Genomic DNA, 20,718 nt, shown 5'->3' on the forward strand with positions numbered 1-20,718 from the left:
GATTCACCGTCATATTTACATTATTTGTACGGTACGAATGATTTGCTTTGGTACCTGGTCAAACTTAAGCTCTCCTTAGTATGGCTGGCTCCGTCTCTCCAACAGCGCACTCACGGGCAGCAGCTGCCCCGCCCCATCGCTCAGTCGCTTAGTGCCTGAGCTTGGATCATACCAATATCAGGGGGGGATTCACGCACAGTCGTAAATTCCCACAGTGTGCACTATGTGCTTCGAATATTGTGTGTACTTTTTGTTTTATACAGTTGTCAGCCAGGCATCTAACTATGAAAAAATTACACTCCAAAATACCCCGGGCTTCTGACAAAACAACCCGGGCTTAAGCCCCGTAAGCCACCCCCACGCTCCGCCCCTGATTAGAACCACAAATAGACCTTTGTTTCAAAAGAATTGAAACACTGTATAAATAGAACAACATTTTTTTCAAATCATTTAAACTCCTTTTTTTTTTTTTTTTTTTTTTTTTTTTAGTAAAAACATCATTACTACTCTATAAGTTTTATAAAATTTAAGAGTCAGGCTATTAAACTGACTCTATCACAAAGGGAGAATGTTGCTATATTACATGGAGACAAATGTTGCTACATAAAAGCTTGTCCTGAGAGATACCTGCAGCTCTCCTTGATACTATGTTCTTATTTTCTTTAATTCAATTCAATTAAATTCAAACACTTGGCCAGTACTGTATCATGTCCTAATTCAGTGCTGCCTGTCTGAATGGATGTTTACTTATACTTTTCTTTTACAAGTAGAACGTGAAAGAGAGTGTGATAATTACTATGTGTTTATCTTTTTATGGTCGAGTAAATCTTATAAAATATAACTACTGACTGTGAGGGAGTCGTATTATTTCTTCTGATATATATTATAGTTAGAAAAATATAATAATTAAAAAAGAAAACTGGATATCTGTGTTTAAAATGTCCTAAATGAAGGCAACATTAGATTCAGTGATAAGGAATAACAGCACCAGAGCCACACCTTCTTCATTAAATCCTGATGCAAATGCAAATGTGTGCAGTGTACTTCTTTCCTGCTGACCCATCTCGTACTTTGTGTTGATCATCAGAGCAGCAGTGGAGAATCTTCAGGCTCAGGATGACAAACACACTCACTGTGCTGCTGGTTGCTTTCTTTCTGCCATGTAAGTGCTTCTGCTTCTTCACTATGAAGAAACACTATGTCAGCCAGTCATTGAAGAACATCCTTTCTGTTTTCATCTCCCCAGGTGTTACAGGTCAGAGTTTGGAGTCTGTTCCTTCCAGTCCTGTAATGAAAAGGCCTGGGGAGACTCTCAGTCTCTCCTGCAAGGGATCTGGTTCTGACTTTACCTGCTGTGGTATGAGCTGGATAAGACAACAACCAGGAAAAACACTGGAATGGATCGGAGTTGGCCACAGACCTTCCAGCAACAACAGATATGCGAATAGTTTGAGTGGACGTATAGAAGTCAGTAGAGATGACAGCAACTACATAGTGTATCTGAGACTTTCCAACCTAAAGCCAGATGACTCTGCTGTGTATTACTGTGCCAGACACACAGTGGTTTAAGTAATGAGAGAGGCTTTACAAAATCCGTCAGACATACAGTTTCACAGGGACCTACAGGGGGCAGTAGACGACCAAAGATCTGATGTTCAACTCATTGTCACAATAACACCTGTGATTCTACCATCTGTAAATACATATTTTTAGAAGCTAGAGTATTTCTATGTAAATGAACGTGATAAATATTGATAAAAATGTTTAATTTAAGCATTTAGACATTTAATATAGTCATATTTCATTTTTAATTTTAAATTTTTTTTAAATTTAAACTATGGGATTTATTGCCTCTATGTTTTTTTTTTTTTTTTTAAATTAGAGCAACTTTTCTTTCTTTCTTTCTTTTTTCTTGTTCTTTTTTAAAGTATTGTCTGGCAAACACAACAACAGCAAAGACATTACGGTATCAGATGAAGTATTCACAATGTGTTTTGGTCTGTCATCCAAAAACGGGATTACCTGCTCCAGAGACAACAGCAGAGTGGAGATTGAATAGTAAAAAAAAAACAAAACATTTAGACTTTTCCTAAACATTTTTTCTTGAAAATGCCATGAGTTCAAGTAAAAATCTGATGTAGAAACAACAAATGTGTTGCTTAGATAATCTGACTGCACTTATACTACAGTACATTGATAGAACTACTAGACCACCTACTCAGTACACCTATGGGAGTTGGTAGACAATTGAAAGTCATGTGATAAAGCTCCTGGCATACAGTTTTTGTGCTGATGTTATACCAGGTAGGTTTGGAGCTTTGGAGTTACTGAGTCATCAGTACTTTTATGCACAATGCACCTCAGCATTTGACCTAACTCTAACTTTATGTGGTCTGAGACTTCATGGCTAAGTTTCTGTGGTCCTTGAATGCTTCCACTTCCATGCAACACCAGTTACAGTCTATTGTGGAATATCTAGGAGGGAAGAAATTTCGCAAACTGCAGCGATCGCATCATAATTTATCACCATGTTCACATTAATTGCACTGTATAGAACGACTCATTTTTTCATGAGTGTTTGTAAAGATGGCATGAACAGGTGTTTGATTTCATACAGCATGTTACCTGCATGTTCTCTGTTGGTCTTTTGCTGTGAGCCTCACTGAAAAAGAGACATGGACAGTATAATCAAAGCACTGCTAATGTTACACTGTTGCAATACATCAGTGTTCACCATGTTATATTCCACAGGTGTGAAGTGTGAGCAGCTTACCCAGTCAGCCTCTGCAACTGTGCAGCCAGGGTGACGTCTGACCATCACTTGTCAATTTTCACATTGTCAGTGCTCGAATATTCTGGATAAGACAAGCTGCATACAGAAAAAGAAACTAAGTCCACTGGTAATGTACATGTCAGACACAGCACACAGTACAAGCAGTAAAGAACACGTTTAGCATGAACACAGACTCTTTCAGAAGGAAGTTGACTCTGATGATCAGTCTAATGGTGCCAGAGAACCACCCACAGTAACGCACATAATATAGATATAATACACAATCTTTATTCTAATGATAATAGCATGATATTCGTAGAAGCCAAAAATAATTATGTATAATATATGATGACTTCAGTGACTAATGTGACTTTATTTGAATCTGTCCCATCTGATGGCTGAAACATGGGCAGAGGAGATAAAGGCCTGTGATGCTACCTGGAGTGTGTGGCTGTAGCAGGACAACTCAGTCTTTGACTTCTATAAAGGTTATTTACCACCCATTTCCTCAGCCAAATACCAGAAAACTGGTTGCCAGAGGGGCAATTTAATAATAATTACACCATCATAACAGCAAAGTATCCTTAAAAAAATCATAATCAGAATACAATAAAATGTTATCCTATTGTTATAACTCTGTTTAAATTATATATCACTATTTTACAGTAAATGTAATCTCAATGTCTTTTATATTGTAAATTAAAGTTTTTGAGACACATTTGATTATTTGATATTGATATTTTAGCCTCTCCCTAGTAAAACCCAGACGCCAAAATATTGTCCACTTATTGACTCTCCCCTCAAAGCACTTCCTTCATCCCTTCACTTATAAAGTCATGCTCAGACTTTTCTGATGACAGTGCTCCGGCCTGAAAGTTGCTTAATGTCATGATAATGATACAAAAAAATAATAATCAGATTTTAAAAATTGTTTGAATTACTAAACATTTCACTCTGATTTTCATTGAGCTTTAGCAGGTTTGAATGGTCAGGCTTTGGAGTCCATTCCCTCCACTACAGTACAGTGTTCTCCTCCTGACTCTTGGTGGCGCTGTCACTTGGTGTTCGCTCGCTCTGTGGTAGAGTATCACTTCCTATTCCTGCTCAAACACAGTGGTGTTTCTGAGTAGCTTATCTGCTGAGCAATTTAATTAAAAACTTTTAAATACATTATTTTTTAATAGTATAATCCTCACGTCCTTCATTCGAAGCACACTTTCTGTGTACTCACTACCTAATTTATAACCAAAGTATTCACTCACTGTGTCTGTACTGTTTCGCTAGCTTAGCTCATACAGCTATGCAGATGACACCCAGCTCTATCTGTCCATGAAGCCAGATAACACACACTAATTAGTTCAACTGCAGGAAGACATAAAGACCTGGATGGCCGCTAACTTTCTGCTTCTTAATTCAGATCAAACTGAGGTTATTGTACTCGGCCCTGAAAATCTTAGAAATATGGTCTCTAACCAGATTCTTACTCTGGATGGCATTACCTTGGCCTCCAGTAACGCTGTGAGGAACCTTGGAGTCATTTTTGATCAGGACATGTCCTTCAATGCACATATTAAACAAATATGTAAGACTGCTTTCTTCCATTTGCGCAACATCTCTAAAGTTAGAAATATCCTGTCTCAGAGTGACGCTGAAAAACTAGTTCATGCATTTATTACTTCCAGGCTGGACTACTGCAATTCATTATTATCAGGATGTCCAAAAAACTCACTGAAAAGCCTTCAGTTAATCCAAAATGCTGCAGCAAGAGTGCTGACAGGGACTAGAAAGAGAGAACATATTTCTCCTGTTTTGGCTTCCCTTCATTGGCTTCCTGTTAAATCCAGAATTGAATTCAAAATCCTGCTCCTCACAAGGTCTTAAATAATCAGGCCCCATCTTATCTTAATGACCTTGTAGTACCATATCACCCTATTAGAGCACTTCACTCTCGCACTGCAGGCCTACTTGTTGTTCCTAGAGTATTTAAAAGTAGAATGGGAGGGAGAGCCTTCAGTTTTCAGGCCCCTCTTCTGTGGAACCAGCTTCCAGTTTGGATTCAGGAGACAGACACTATCTCTACTTTCAAGATTAGGCTTAAAACTTTCCTTTTTGCTAAAGCATATAGTTAGGGCTGGACCAGGTGACCCTGAATCCTCCTTTAGTTATGCTGCAATAGACGTAGGGGATTCCTATGATGCATTGAGTTTTTCCTTTCCAGTCACCTTTCTCACTCAGTATGTGTTAATAGACCTCTCTGCATTGAATCATATCTGTTATTAACCTCTGTCTCTCTTCCACAGCATGTCTTTATCCTGTTTTCCTTCTCTCACCCCAACCGGTCGCAACAGATGGCCGCCCCTCCCTGAGCATGGTTCTGCTGGAGGTTTCTTCCTGTTAAAAGTGAGTTTTTCCTTCCCACTGTCGCCATAGTGCTTTCTCATAGGGGGTCATATGATTGTTGGGTTTTTCTCTGTATCTACTGTAATATAAAGCGCCTCGAGGCAATTTTTGTTGTGATTTGGTGCTATATAAATAAAATTGAATTGAATTGAATTGAATTGAATTGAAAAACCCTCAGGAAGCCCTCAGGCATTTCTGCAGAGGATCTGGTTTTGATTTTGGCCAGTGTGGAATAAACTGGATCAGACAACCAGCAGGAAAAACACTAGAATGGATGGGAGCTATCTGGTATGATGCAAGTAGGACTGCTTATGCCAGCAGCATGTAAGGATCTATAGAAATTGTCACGGTCCCCGTGTCTCTCTGGTTGGCCCACGCTGGCTACAGGTTTTGTTGTTGTTAGTTTTAGTTTTTTGTCTCTCCTCCTCCTCTCTGCCTGGGTGGAGCTCATTACGGGCTCTCACTCTTGGCCCACGCACCCCTGTGGATGGTGTCCACCTGCGGCTGATCTGGCTGATTTCCCCAGCTGCTATTTAAGGCAGTGGCACAGAGCAGCTCACCGCTGGAACGTCGAACCACCTGAGTTCGTGCTCGCGGCATATTCAAAGAAGAATCGCTTACACGTGTTTTATGTTGTGGAACTAACCTTTGACCTTCTGTCTGTAGATTCTGGACCGAATCACCGGACCTGTCCAAGTGGGGCAGTGTGTGGAGTGTTGGAGCGAGTGCGGCTGAAGAGGAGTGCGTGTGTGCGGAGGAGCGGTGGCGGTGACTGAGTGGAAGAGGAAGCGTGTGTGTGGATTCCCCCCCCCTTCTCTCCCTGGAGCCCTGGACCCCCTCCCAACTCACTGTACATATATTTTGCACTAAGGTGATCCCTATTGTAAATAAATCCCCTTTTGTTTCCTTGAAAGAACTGTCTGCGCGTGGGTCCGTTCAGTAGCCATGACAGAAATCACCAGAAATAACAGCAATAGGATTGTGTATCTGAGACTGTCCAACCTAAAGCCAGAGGACTCTGCTGTGTATTACTGTGCCAGATAGAGTCACACAAGCCATTAGGAAACCTGAACAACAACCCCTCAGTGGCTGATCAGTTATAGCATGAAGTTAACAGGGCAGCTGTCAGACCAAAATAATAACAGATCAGAGCAGGATGGCACTTGAATAACGGGCAAAGTATAGTTAAATGAGTCATACTTAGCTGTCGTTAGCATTACATTACAAAAACAAAATCATGATCTAATTTCTATAAATTTTCTATTAATTTTAATGTAACAAAAGTCATCTCAGTGTGAATCATGTTGTAAGGCAAAAAGGAAAAAAAAGAGAAAAATCCAGGTTTCCCAAAGCAATGAGAGGAAAAACCTGATGAACCCTGTGCCTGTGATCCAGAGATACCTGCTATAGTGTGGCTGGAAACATTAAAATAGACTAAAAGTTAGAGAGAGAGAAGTGGGACTAATGAAAGAAGGTAAAAGTGGAGATCCTACATAGAGGAGAAAAAAACAGGTATTTGTGTGTGTGTGTGTGTGTGTGTGTGTGTGTGTGTATCTGCTATTGTCCACATGAAAGCCATATCATGTGTTTTCTGACAAAGCAATAAAAAGGGCATATCTGCATCTAGTAGGGATAAATGCACACATATATATCACATGTATGCTTAAAATATGTAAAAGTTCAAATAGATACAAGAAAGGACACAAGATCCTTTTCCACAATGTTAGGAATTTTGGACATCTTACTTAGGAACAAGGAAAATCTGCTACATTACAAAATGAATGAAAATTTTTGATTAAATCATAAGAGATGCCAGCACAAGAGCCACTCCCTCTCTATAATATCCTGATGCAAATCTTCACTGTGTGCAGTGTACTTCTGTGCTGCTGACTTGTCTTAAACTTTTTGTTGATCATCAGAGCAGCAGTGGAGAATCTCTACAGTCACAATGACACAGACACTCACTCTGCTGCTGGTTGCATTTTTATTTCCTTGTGAGTTCTTTTGCTTCCTACTGTTTCATCATTTTCCAGGACACTCGGATTGATGGTCAGTCAGTGATAACTAATGTGTTGGTCTTCTGTCCTTTCATTTCATCAGGTGTTACAGGTCAGAGTATGGAGTCCATTCCTTCCAGTCCTGTAGTGAAAAAGCCTGGGGAGACTTTCAGTCTTTCCTGCAGAGGATCTGGTTTCACATTTACCTGCTGTACTATGAACTGGGTTAGACAACAACCAGGAAAAGCACTGGAATGGATCGGAGAAGGCTGGTCTGATTCCAGCAGCAACAGTTATGCGAGCAGTTTGAGAGGACGCATAGAAGTCAGTAGAGATGACAGCAACAGTCTGACATATCTGAGACTTTCCAACCTGAAGCCCGAGGACTCTGCTGTGTATTACTGTGCCAGACACACAGTGGTTTAAATAATGAGAGAGGCTTTACAAAAACCTTCAACCATACAGTTTCACAGGAACCTACAGGGGGCAGTAGATGATCAAAAATATGATGTTCAACTCACTGTCATAATAACACCTGTGATTCTACCATCTGTGAATAAATATTAGTAAAACGCACAGAATCTAAAAACATGTTATGGTAACAATGAAAAAAATAACTCCAAGTTAGAAAAGCAGTTAAAACAATGAATGCAAGTACAAAGCATTAAACAAAGAAGCAAAACAAACTGTTCTTTTCTGTTTTTCAACCTTGTATCGTTAATCACATTATAAAAATTAACTTCTGTGTTGCAGATATTCTTTTGTCTAAGTCAGCAGAAGATGATATGAGGCTGAACTCACTGTTATACGTTGTCATAAATGTGTGTTTGTCTGTGTGCTGGGTTGGACCCTCAGATTGATCCACATTGCTGCCAGCTTCTCTGATCACTGTATCAGTTTTTGCATCCATGTTCATCAAACTTTGCCCCAGCATATCTAATGAAGGGAATAGTACCTCTAACATCTATATGCAATTATTTGAAAATGGATATTAAAATGTTTGAAAGTTTAAATGTACAAAACCAAATTTGCTGCAGCAAGCAGACACACAGTAGATTTATAACTAAAAGTAATACTGAAAAAATATATCTATTCACTGCAAACTTTTCTTTTTAGATGCATTTGAATAATATTTAAGCAAAATATGTCAGTCCCTCCCTAGTAAAATCACAGTGGCAGACTTCTGTGCTCTTAGGAGCCGTCAGCTTCATTTCAAGCACTTCATTCACACCTTCACTTTCAAGATGATGTTTAGACTGTCTGTCTGTCTGCTGACAGTTGTCTGTCTGCCCTGTATGATGCTTCATATTGTGATACATAAAATATTGTTTTTATTAAGATCATTTGTTTAAATCATTATTTTCTTCCTGATTTTCACTAATCTGATTTTTCTTCTCGTTGTTCAGGTTTGAATGGTCAGGCTTTGGAGTCCATTCCTTCCACTCCAGTGTTAAAAAAGCCCCAAGAAGCCCTCAGTCTTTCCTGTAGAGGAACCGGTTTCAATTTCGGCCAAGCAGGAATGCACTGGATCAGACACCCTGCAGGAAAAACACTAGAGTGGATGGGGGTCATTTGGTTTGATGCAAGTAAAACCATTTATGTCAGCAGTGTGCAAGGACGTGTAGAAATCACCAGAAACAACAGCAACAGTATGGTGTATCTGAGACTGTCCAGCCTAAAGCCAGAGGACTCTGCTGTGTATTACTGTGCAGCAGTAACATCGAGTGCCACAGTAACAGAAACCATGAAGAGACCTGTACAAAAACCCTTCACTGGTTTAACATTTATATGAAGCTGCCAGAGGAGGAGCTCTAAGGCTACTGATATAGGTTTGCACAATTAAAAAAGTCATGTACTTTAGAATAATGAAAATAGGTAAATACATACAATACAGATATAAAATATATAGATAATATATAATATATATAATATAGGTGGAAAGAAGGAGTATTTCTTCAATCACATCTTCATATGTTCAAATGTGAAAGCAGTGTTCTGTTTAGATGATTGTACCTTATAAACCCTGCGTATGCTGCTCAGTTTTAGATCTTTTACAGCTGCATATGACATCTTTCATCTTTTCATTTTGTACTTTCATATTTAGATGAGAATATGTTATCTACTTTATTAAACACTAAATAACTCAACACTAACACTAACACTAATAAAAGATAATGTTTCTGTAATGTAATCTTTACTCATTTGGTATAAAAAACAAACAAACAACAAAAAAAATGTAATATTCCTAAAAAATGCATAAATCCTGTTCCTAGAATATTGCGCTGACTTTCAGTTTTTAAATGTTAAATATATCAGAGTTTGAATTCTGTTTGAATTTATTTAGGTTTTGTTTAAATTTAATCTTTAATGTTTGGATTTTTGTTAAGTTGTCATAGGCCTGGGTGTGGGGACCCAGGGCTCATGTGTTTTTTGAGGGTTTAATGAATTTTATAAGTTCTCTTTGACTATCGGAGTGTTTGTGGTTGCTTGTTGGTCTGATCTGCTCCTTGTTTCCCTGTGTACACGTTTGAGTGTGTGTGTGTGTGTTTGTTTTGCTTCCATACCAGGCCTAGAGACTCTTCCTGCCTTTGAGCTTTAACAGTAACAAGTCATAATGTTCCCACAGTTTTATTATCTTCATAGAGCATGTGTTTAATAATTATTACATATGGAGATTTTTACTAATGTATCAGAAATTCATTTCTAGAGCAAATTATTACATATTATGTAATAAATAAAGACCATAATTTGTACATTTATAAGATTTACCTGACTAATATAATAATAATAATGGATTGCATTTATATAGCGCTTTTCAAGGCACCCAAAGCGCTTTACAATTCCACTATTCATTCACTCTCACATTCACACACTGGTGGAGGCAGCTACAGTTGTAGCCACAGCTGCCCTGGGGCAGACTGACAGAAGCGAGGCTGCCATCGGCCCCTCTGATTGTAGACTGAGCTCAGGGACATGACTTTTACAATGAACCGTCCTGGGTTTACCTTTGTTTTTTTTAAAGTGTCAGTTTACTGGGCTGGTAAGGACAGCACATTTCTATTGCAAACATTATGATAGACAAGTTATATACCTGAAATATAGAAACTAAACAACTAAACAGTCACTAATTATTCCTGTTTGTCTGTAACTACTGAGGGTCAAACACTGACTGAGTCTGAATCAGTGATTAAAAGGCCTGGAGACTCCCACAGACTGACCTGTACATACTCAGGGTTCAGTGGTGATTTTCATGCTGCTTGGGTCAGACAGGCTCCTGGAAAAGGACTGGAGTGGATTTCATGGATACATTATGATGGTAGGAGCATCTACTACTCTCAGTCAGTCAGAGGTCGGTTTACCATCTCCAGAGACAACAGCAGAAAGCAGGTGGGTAGGTTTTCCTATTTTCAAGTGTAAATATCAAAATTTATGATTGTGTTAAAAGCTTTTAATGAATAATAATAATAAAAAAACCTCATTGAGCACAAACACTGACAGCATGGACACTACACATGGTTACTTGTATTAGAACTGTGTTCAGCATGACCTGAAGAAAACACACACAAAAAGTGCTTGAACAGTTATATCATGAAACCAAAAGAGGGGGAGCTTTAAGACCATGAATGGATTGTAGATTATTTTTATTCTGTCATATTATATAACTTTTAGTGTCTTTATTGTTCATGATATCGTCAGTTTAAATTATGCCTCATGAATTAAAATGTGTTGAAAAGAGGAGGAGACAATGCAAAACTGTTATCTTCACTCTCTTGATATATATCACAGCACAAAACACAAAGGCTCAACATACACTCTGCAGACGGGACAACAGCAACAACAACTGTTACAATGATCAGACCTTTTTATTTAATATTTTTTCTTTTTCTGTTGAATTTCTCAGCTGGTAAGAGCAAACTAATTAATTGGATAAATAAAACTATGGAAAGAAAATTTGATTGCACTAATGAAATCTAAACACTTTTAGGTACTGAGGGTCAAATGCTGACTGAGTCTGAATCAGTGGTTAAAAGGCCTGGAGACTCCCACAGACTGACCTGTACATACTCAGGGTTCAGCAGTGATATTGATGCAGCTTGGATCAGACAGGCTGCTGGGAAAGGACTGGAATGGGTTGCTTATATTGAGGATGATAGTAGCTATATCTACTACTCTCAGTCAGTCAGAGGCCGGTTTACCATCTCCAGAGACAACAACAGAAAGCAGGTGTATCTGCAGATGAACAGCTTGACGACTGAAGATTCAGCTGTTTATTATTGTGCTCGAGAGCCACAGTGACACAAGAGGAAGAAACGCTGTACAAAAACTCAATTCATCAAAAAAAAAAAACAAATAAAATAAATAAATCAAAATTTGCCCTTTTAAAATTATTATTCCTGTAGTTAAATTTGCTTTGCTGAAAAAATGAGAGCATTCACCTTTACAAAATAATACACGTCTACATACTGACAGAAACATTGTGCTCATCTCTGTGTAAGTGTAATTTTTTTCTTTTGCTTTATCTAAATGTTTTGAATTTCATCAGTGATATAAAAAAGGTCAAATATCTTTGAGCTAGTGTTGTGAATTACATTTTTTTTGTGTATGCACCAAATAATTTTTGCACCTTGACAGCAATCTCTAACTATTAGTGACAGGAGAATTCATATCACTATAATAATTTGTCATTGCCAGTCTGCATCCAAAGGAAACTTCCTCACAGACTCTTATAAAGAGTGATGTTAGATGTAACAGCTGTGAACAGAAGAAGCTCCCATCAGTTCACCTGTAGCTCTGCTGATGCTGTTTGTTGCTGAATCCTGGGAGTGTGACTGAGGCAGTGACACTGCAATTACATTTCTCCAAAACAAGTGCTGTAAATACGAAATGATTTCCCCTTGCTCCTCGAAACATTTATTTTATTGCTCATCAATTTATCAGTGATATATTTCAAGGTATTTAAACAGTCATCTGTAGTTCAAAAGGCAGTATAGACACTTATTATGCTGGGCACATAAAAACATTTATAGGCCCTAACATTACACAACATTTATTTGTGTTTTCAAACTATTTAACTTGACATGTATTCATGGTCAGACTCTGACAGAATCTGAACCAGTCATTCAAAAGTCTGGAGAATCTCACAGACTGATTTGTACAAGCTCTGGATTCTTATTCAGAGACTACCCTATGAACAGGCTGCCTTTATAAACACAGGAATAATAATAATAATAATAATAATAATAATAATAATAATAATAATAATAATAAAAAATGAAATCCACACTCTTTTTATTATTGTGCTCCAGAGCCACAGTGACACATGAGGAATAAATGTTGTCCAAGTACATGGACAACTTGCTTTCTGCAGTTTACATCAACATAAATGAATTAACTGCTGTTCAACATCAACAACATTGTGAAGAAACACCATCTGAAATGCATTAATCAGCATTAATTCAGTTCAGACTAAATAGAATTAATTTGGGTATTTTTATTATATATATTTTGTTCCACCATAGTATGTACAATAAATCACACAGATACAGTCAGTACACAGAGATGATTCAAAAACAAATAATATGGTATTAATATATAAGTATAATGTTTATGAATATCTGAATATATATAAAAAATAATATATAAGAACTGCCTTTCAGCAGTGTCAGTGCTGCATGTATCAACCCTTTAGTATCAAAACACTAAATAACAGTTATTTGCTTGCATTAATAAAGAGAAAAAATGCAAGCATTTTTGATATGCTGCTTAGAGATGGTGGTGACTCTCAAAGTAGAACCAATGACAACCAAATGAGAATCGATAAGTAATATCAATAATGGAATCAGCGTTGATAAATCTTATCATTTCCCTTTCTTGGTCTGACCAATCGATATTTCTCTAATAATCTATCAGTGTCTCTATATGCAAAGTAAGCCTCACCCAGACTGATATAAAAACTTGATTTATTGCTGCTGGTTGCAGCAAAAAACAAGAAGCTGATCACTTTCAGTATCAGCATGTTCTCTTTAGCTCTACGTCTACTGGCTGCTGGATCCTGTGAGTCTCACTGAACAGAAACACTGACAGCATGGACACTACACACCGTTACTTCTGTAAGAATTATATTCAACATGTTTTCTTCACAGGTGTGACTGATCAGTTAGTACAACATTCCTATAAAGAGGCACCAGTGCAATCTACAGTCCACCAAAAACCTGTGCAGATACTCTTGGATCAATAGACCATCAATTTCTCATTAAAAACAAAGTAGCATTTATATATGAGATATTTACATATGATAAAGAAAAAAATCCAAAGGTGCTTAGAATAAGCATGTACTTCATAATTAAGAAATCTGGTAAATATGCTTTGCATTTTAATCAATGGGATTGATACAAAGTGATGCACTTGCAGACGGATATGTCAGCAGCATGCACAGACTAATACCAGAGCACTGTGCTGTGTGTTACTGTGCCAGATACACAACGACCGGCATAAATATGCACATACAAATGCATGCTAAAAGGTGAGTAGCTGACTTTGCAGTGTTTGATTTTCTGAATAAACTTTTTGTCAAACATGTTAGAAAATATTTTTATATTTCTACAAGAAATCTAGAAGTTTAAAATACTAAAATTGAACATGAATGAATCATATCATCATATCTTTTTCTTACTACTCAATGCCACAGTGCAATCTGTTTCCTCTTATAATCTGTCAGCATCCATCTGTATGCAAATCAAACTTCCTCACAGGCTGATATAAAGTCTGATATCATGCTGTCAGTCACAGAAGAAGATGAGAAGCTCCCATCAGATCATACTGAGCACCAACATGTTCTCTGTAGCTCTGCTGCTGCTGCTGGCTGCTGGATCCTGTGAGTCTCACTGAACACAAACACTATGATCACAGCACAGTGATTCTTACTTTTAATACATAAAACATGTTTTCTCCACAGGTGTGAAGTGTGAGCAGCTGACACAGCCAGCCTCTGTTATTGTGCAGCCAGGTCAGCATCTGACCATCACCTGTCAGGTCTCTTATTCTCTTGGCTACTACACAGCTTGGATCAGACAGCCTGCAGGGAAAGGACTGGAGTGGATTGGGATGAAATACACTGGGGGTTCTCACTATAAAGACTCACTGAAAAATAAGTTCAGCATTGACTTAGCCACGTCAAGCAAGACAGTGACTCTAAATGGACAGAATATGCAGCCTGAAGACACTGCTGTGTATTACTGTGCCCGATACCACAGTAACACAAAACATCAGCAGACCTGAACAAGTTTACCATCTCCAGAGAAAACAGCAGAAAGGAGCTGAATCTGCAGACAGCATCAGAGGATTCTGCTGTTTATTCTTTTCCTCAAGAGTCATAGTAACACCATGAACTCTAAATCATAAACATCATAATGCCAAGATCAAATAGTCTAATTATGAATTCTTGTTTTTGCTTGGCTGTGGGCAAACACCCTGTTGTTCCTTATTCTGTCAGTGGTGTTTGGTTACTTTTTTATATAATTGTTTTTTGTATGGAAAACCCTTTTTGATACGTCCATCATTCACCATGTTGAGGATTAGTGTTACTGGAGTTTAGTTTTTTGTTATGGAGTTTTGGATGCCTCATAAAATGTTTACTGCTGTAGTTCCTGTTTTTAAGCAACAGCTGATGTTGTAGTGAATCCACTTCCATCAACATGAGCCTGGAGACTGCGGAGTCTCCAGGCCAGGACCAGCAGGCTGAAGGACAGCTTCATGCGTCAGGCTGTCAGGAAGCTTAACTCCCTCCCGATTCTGCCCCCTCTCCCCTCTCTCCTCCACGGTCTCACTGAACTCTGTCACACACACACACACTCTCTGACTCACTCACTGGCCTGCACCAGTTACCAGTCACTTTGTGGAGCATTGGACTGCCATTACCTCATAAGACTTTGTGTTACACTATCTCATACCGTACATTACCAAATCTCCATTTGCACTATTTGCCTATTTGCACTACTCTGCCTGGTTTGCACTCAATGTCATTTACCCTTATATTGTATATTGTATAGCTTTCTTGTTATATGTAAAATTGTATTATATTTATTTAATTTTTTTACTTTAAAATATTTTACTTGCATTTTTAATCACTCTTATATTTAAATGTTCATTTTCTATTTTATCTAGGGATTGAGAGTAACGAAGTTTCTATTCTCTGTATGTCCTGTACATGTGGCAGAATTGACAATAAAGTTGACTTTGACTTTGACTTTGACTTTAACAGTAAAGAGACATAATGTTCCTATTGTTAATTACTGTGTTACTTTATGCAGCACACATTTAAAAATGAATATATATGGAATTTTTTTTACTGATGTATCAGAAATAAATTGGTGTATAGATTTTGAGAGAAAAATGTTCGTCATTAAGTAACAAAAATAATAATCATTTGTAAATAAATATAATATTTGCTTAAATATTTTATTGTAAGTGGTGTGCAGTTGTTTATATGAGATGAAGTGTATTTTTCTTTAAGGAGGAGTTTATGCAAATTCAGATCTTTACACATGTGTTGCCAAATATAACAAAGGGACTGCAAGAGTGGTTTTCATGACTGTAGACTGAGCAGAGAGACATGACTATTACAATGAACTGTCCTGGGTTTACCTTTGTTTTTCTTATAGTGTCAGTTTACTGGGCTGGTAAGGACAGCACATTTCTTCTGCAAACATTAAGATATGTTTGATATAAAGAAGCTAATTATGTTTTTGTCTGTAGGTACTGAGGGTCAAACACTGACTGAGTCTGAATCAGTGATTAAAAGGCCTGGAGAATCACACAGACTGACCTGTACATACTCAGGGTTCAGCAGTGATATTCATGCTGCTTGGGTCAGACAGGCTGCTGGAAAAGGACTGGAGTGGATTGCTTTCATCCAGAGTGATAGCAGCTATATCTTCTATTCTCAGTCATTCAGAGGCCGCTTCACCATCTCCAGAGACAACAGCAGAAAGCAGCTGTATCTGCAGATGAACAGCTTGACAACTGAGGATTCAGCTGTTTATTATTGTGCTCGAGAGCCACAGTATCACAAACCATCAACAGAGCTGAACAAGAACCTCTCAAGGCCTGAACAGTTTTAACATGGAACCACCAGAGGAGGAGCTCTAAGACCATGAATAAATTGTAGATTATTTTTATTCAGTCATACTATATGACTTTTAGTGTCTTTACTGTTCATGACATCGTTGGTTTAAATTATGCCCCATGAATTAAAAGGTGTTGAAAAGAGGTGGAGACAATGCAAAACTGTTATCTTTACTGTCTTCATATATGTTGCAGCACAAAACACAAAGACTTAACATACACTCTGCAGACTGGATAACAACAAAAACAACAACAACATTTAGCATTTTAACTTTTTCCATTTTATTTCTCAGCTCGTAAGGACAAACTAATTAATTTGACCGATAAAACTACGGAAAGAAATTTTTATTGCACTAATGAAATCTTAACACTTTTTAGGTACTGAAGTGACTGAGTCTGAACCAGTGGTTAGAAGGCCTGGAGACTCCCACAGACTGACCTGTACATACTCAGGGTTCAGCAGTGATATTCATGCTGCTTGGGTCAGACAGGCTGCTGGGAAAGGGACTGGAGTGGATCCCTTTTATCTACAGTGGTTTTAGCACCCACAATTCTCAGTCATTCAGAGGAAAAAGCAGAATGCAGGTGTATATGCAGATGAGCAGCTTGAGTAGTGAGGATTCTGCTGTTTATTATTGTGCCAAAGAGTCACAGTGACACAAGAGGAAGAAACTTTGTACAAAACTCACCACATCAAAACAAGTCAGAATTTGCTTTCAGCTTTTTAGAAATGAACTGAAGAGTAATGTCTGACAAATGTCTCACCTGTCAGCTCCTGGACAGCTGATCATTCAGCCTGCAGGCAAAAAAAAAGGAAAAGTAGTGGGAGCTCTTACTATAAAGACTCACTGAAGAAAAAGTTCAGCATTGACTCAGACACTTCAAGCATTCTTGCATTTAAAAACTCAGTGAAACACACAGGGAAGTCCAGCAGGGAAAGGAGGAGGAGGAGAAGGAGGATTGCTGGCCCCAGAATTATATCGTCAATAGAGACTTCACACTTTCCACAATGTCTTCTAATTCTTTTCTGTTGTCCATTTTAATGACAGAGGAGGCTTTAAGTGGTGTTCTTGTTTGAACTGGTCCTGAAGACTAGGGCTGGGCCATATTATACCGTTCACGGTAATACCGGTATAATGTTAGGCAACGATAGGAAAATGAAATATCGCGATAGAATGGGAGTAAAACGCGCATGCGCAGTGCCTTTGTTTTCATACGCACATGGCCGATTGTTGAGTGAAACAGATGAACCAGAATTGGTTTGTAAAAATGGTGCAACTTCAGTGATGTGGAACTGGTTTGGTGTTTGTCCGTCAGATACACGACAAAGCACATTTTTTTGCAGAACATGCAAGCAGCCGTTGTTATTGTTGTATTTGTCGGACTAAGATGCTCTTAAAACTGGGAGTAATCTGGGTCCTAAACTCCGTATCGTTCAGGTCAAACGAACACTGTAGCATCACTGAGAGTTTAAAAACTGTCTAAATTCTTTCATCTTTAATAAAACGATCAGCATTGCTGCTTTACCAGGTGTAACTATGAAGTTTAACTTCCAGGCATCCATGAAAACAAAAGTTATTACATTTAACGGAGTTAGAAGTTAGCAGGAAACTAGCGGAAGTTAGCTCACTAGTTTCGCTAGTTGCCTAAGCATGATATTGCATGTTCTGACCAGAGGTGTGGACTCGAGTCACATGACTTGGACTCGAGTCAGACTCGAGTCATTAATTTTATGACTTTAGACTTGACTTGAAAAAATGTTCTAAGACTTGTGACTTGACTTGGACTTTTACACCAATGACTTGGGACTTGAATTGGACTTGAACCGGTTTACTTGAAAAGACTTGATATTTTACCCCAAATATAAAAATTTAACATGCATATTATATAGAGATTGAAAATGTGACGTCATTCACGGGTAGAACCGCAAAGGATTCTGGGAACTCGTGGCAAGCGGTACTAGCGCACGCAGGCTTTCAATTAAAATCAGTTACACAGCGATAAAAAGAAACACAAAAATGTCAAGAAGCTGTTGTATTATTAACTGCAATAGCCGGTCGCATGACAGCCACGGGAAGCCGACGGGTAAAGAGATCGGTTGTTATCGGATTACGTCGTTGAAGAGAAATTGTTCGAGCCATGTTTCCGAAGTAACAAAGACGCGACAGATGGCCTGGATTGCAGCCATTCAAAGATCACATATAACGTCCCAGAACACTCCAGCTCACAGGTTAGTCTGCTCCAAGCATTTACACGAAGGTCAGTCTTCTGTTGTAGTTATTACGTATTTTATCATAACATAATTGTTGATATAGGTTACAAGCAAGTCTGGCGCTGAACAGAAATGGTCGCGCTATGCTCCTTTGTTTATTGTGCATAAATAGTGAATTGTCCTGACACAATATTGCGTTTCGCTTCTGTTATTATGGTACATTGACAAAAACATATACTTTTATTCACAGGATAAAACAGGTTTTTTGTATCACTAATTGCCCAGTACGATTACAGCATACAGTATTATTGTCACTGCTACATTTCTGTGATGGGTACCAGAAATTATTTCCACTGCTAATTAATTACCGTTGAGCTCAAAGGTCCTATTAATAAACGGTTAACGAATGTGTATTTATGACGACAATTTGTGAGACTGGTAAACTTATGATACGTACGATGGTCTTTCGTTCTACACGGTGCATTTCAAGGTCCTGCACCCATCCGTCGGTAAACTGTACCTGGGCTTGTTGCAGTGACCTGAAGTTACTAAACTTCATGAGTGTGTGCACTCACTCCAAGAACCGTATAATTATAAATATGCATATAAATATGCTACGATGAGATAGCTGACTTCATCTAACTAGCAAATGTTGTCCAGGCTACGTTGGTGATACAGTTTTTTTTAATGTGTATGATATTTTTGTCATGCGATTTTAAAGCCGGTCCTACAACCGCATCCAAAAATAACATGCAGCTTATCTCAGAACTGTCGGTGAAAATTATTCTAGGTTTAATTGAGCTGCATTTTAAAGAGGTGCAATTTCACAATTTGTGTATATTTTCTAAGTTCACTATTTTGTCATGTGTTGAGAAAAACACAGATTTAAAAATTACATGGTCTAATATTTACATTTAGCATATAACTGCAACATTATTTTTTCGTTTTTTTTTTTTTTAAAGACTCGAAAGGACTTGAAATTCAAAGTTTCAGACTTGTGACTTGACTCGGACTTTTACACCAGTGACTTGAGACTCGACTCTGACTTGCCTGACATTACTTGAGACTTGACTTGAGACTTGAGGATAAAGACTTGAGACTTACTTGAGACTTGCAAAACAATGACTTGGTCCCACCTCTGGTTCTGACTGAGAGATTTCTGAAAAAATTCAAACGTACAGCTCTGCTATCACTTCCAACATAAATGAAGACAGGAAACTACACAGCAGTGACGTTTGTAGGGTTACTGAAGTTGGGCTAGCTGGTATATAATGATGTGCTATGTGATCGCTAGCGACACAGCTATGTTAACATAACATAAACAGTGAAGCTGGAGGACGAACACTAACACTTTTACACTTATAAAAGTTAACGTGAAGGTTCCTCATGGTTAGAGACAAATGCAATCGCATGGCAGGATGCTGTAAACGGACCAAACTTCAGTCAGGAGAACAACTGAGATAATCCATCCACAATACAAGGTTAGTCATTAATATACTGCAACAACATGGGAATAGAGCAGCTGCCAGAGAATTCAACATTAATGAATCAATGGTACAGAAGTGGAGGAAGCAAGAAGAATGAGTTCAATAAAGTTTGATTTATCTGACTGCTTTGTTTCGCTTAATGTGCCTTATAATCCCGTGCACCTTATGGTCCGAAAAATACGTACTGCACACTGCAGTTTAATGTTGCAAAGCACCTCTTTTTAACTTCAGTGGATATTATACATGGTTATGCTCAGGATATGTCAGCCCATTTCTACTGGAAATGCCTTTTGGTTAAACTTTCAGCTAGGAATTTGCATTTGCACTGTTACATTTTTATAAAGCTTTAATGTACATAAAAACCAGCTTCTTGTTTAAGTGAAAATAAATGGAAGGTTGTCTTTTTGCGCTAGTAATGTTGTGGAGTTGTATTTTGTCTCGCATCAATTATATCGTCAGTTATATCGTTATCGCAAATTTTCAAATATATATCGTGATAAATATTTCTGGCCATATCGCCCTGCTCTACTGAAGACCCTGGGACTCTGTGGCACAAAATCAAAGGAAGATTTGATCCTCTTTCTGTATGGCATTTTATACCATACAGAAATAAAATAATAAACTAACTATCATGTGGGAATATTGTGAGTATCCAATGAAAATATAACATTTATTTCATGAAGAAGTCAAATACCTATAAAAGTGCTACAATTCCAATTTGAACCA

The 20,718-nt window shown here is 38.0% G+C and overlaps 1 protein-coding gene across 1 annotated transcript; it reads left to right on the plus strand.

The window, feature by feature from the left end:
- Positions 1-7,095: 7,095 nt before the first annotated feature.
- Positions 7,096-14,448, plus strand: LOC146575949 (uncharacterized). The gene is made up of 6 exons (XM_085272510.1): positions 7,096-7,167; positions 7,274-7,590; positions 8,322-8,463; positions 8,577-8,926; positions 13,954-14,044; positions 14,126-14,448. The coding sequence occupies exons 1-6, from the start codon at positions 7,122-7,124 to the stop codon at positions 14,446-14,448; spliced, it is 1,269 nt and encodes a 422-aa protein (XP_085128636.1). The 5' UTR covers positions 7,096-7,121.
- The last annotated feature ends 6,270 nt before the right edge of the window (positions 14,449-20,718 follow it).

This window comes from Mchenga conophoros, linkage group LG4 (assembly GCF_057382185.1).
Source record: "Mchenga conophoros isolate Kocher_MC1m ecotype Shallow Benthic linkage group LG4, M_conophoros_male_GT1.1, whole genome shotgun sequence".
Taxonomy (NCBI): Eukaryota; Metazoa; Chordata; class Actinopteri; order Cichliformes; family Cichlidae; genus Mchenga; species Mchenga conophoros.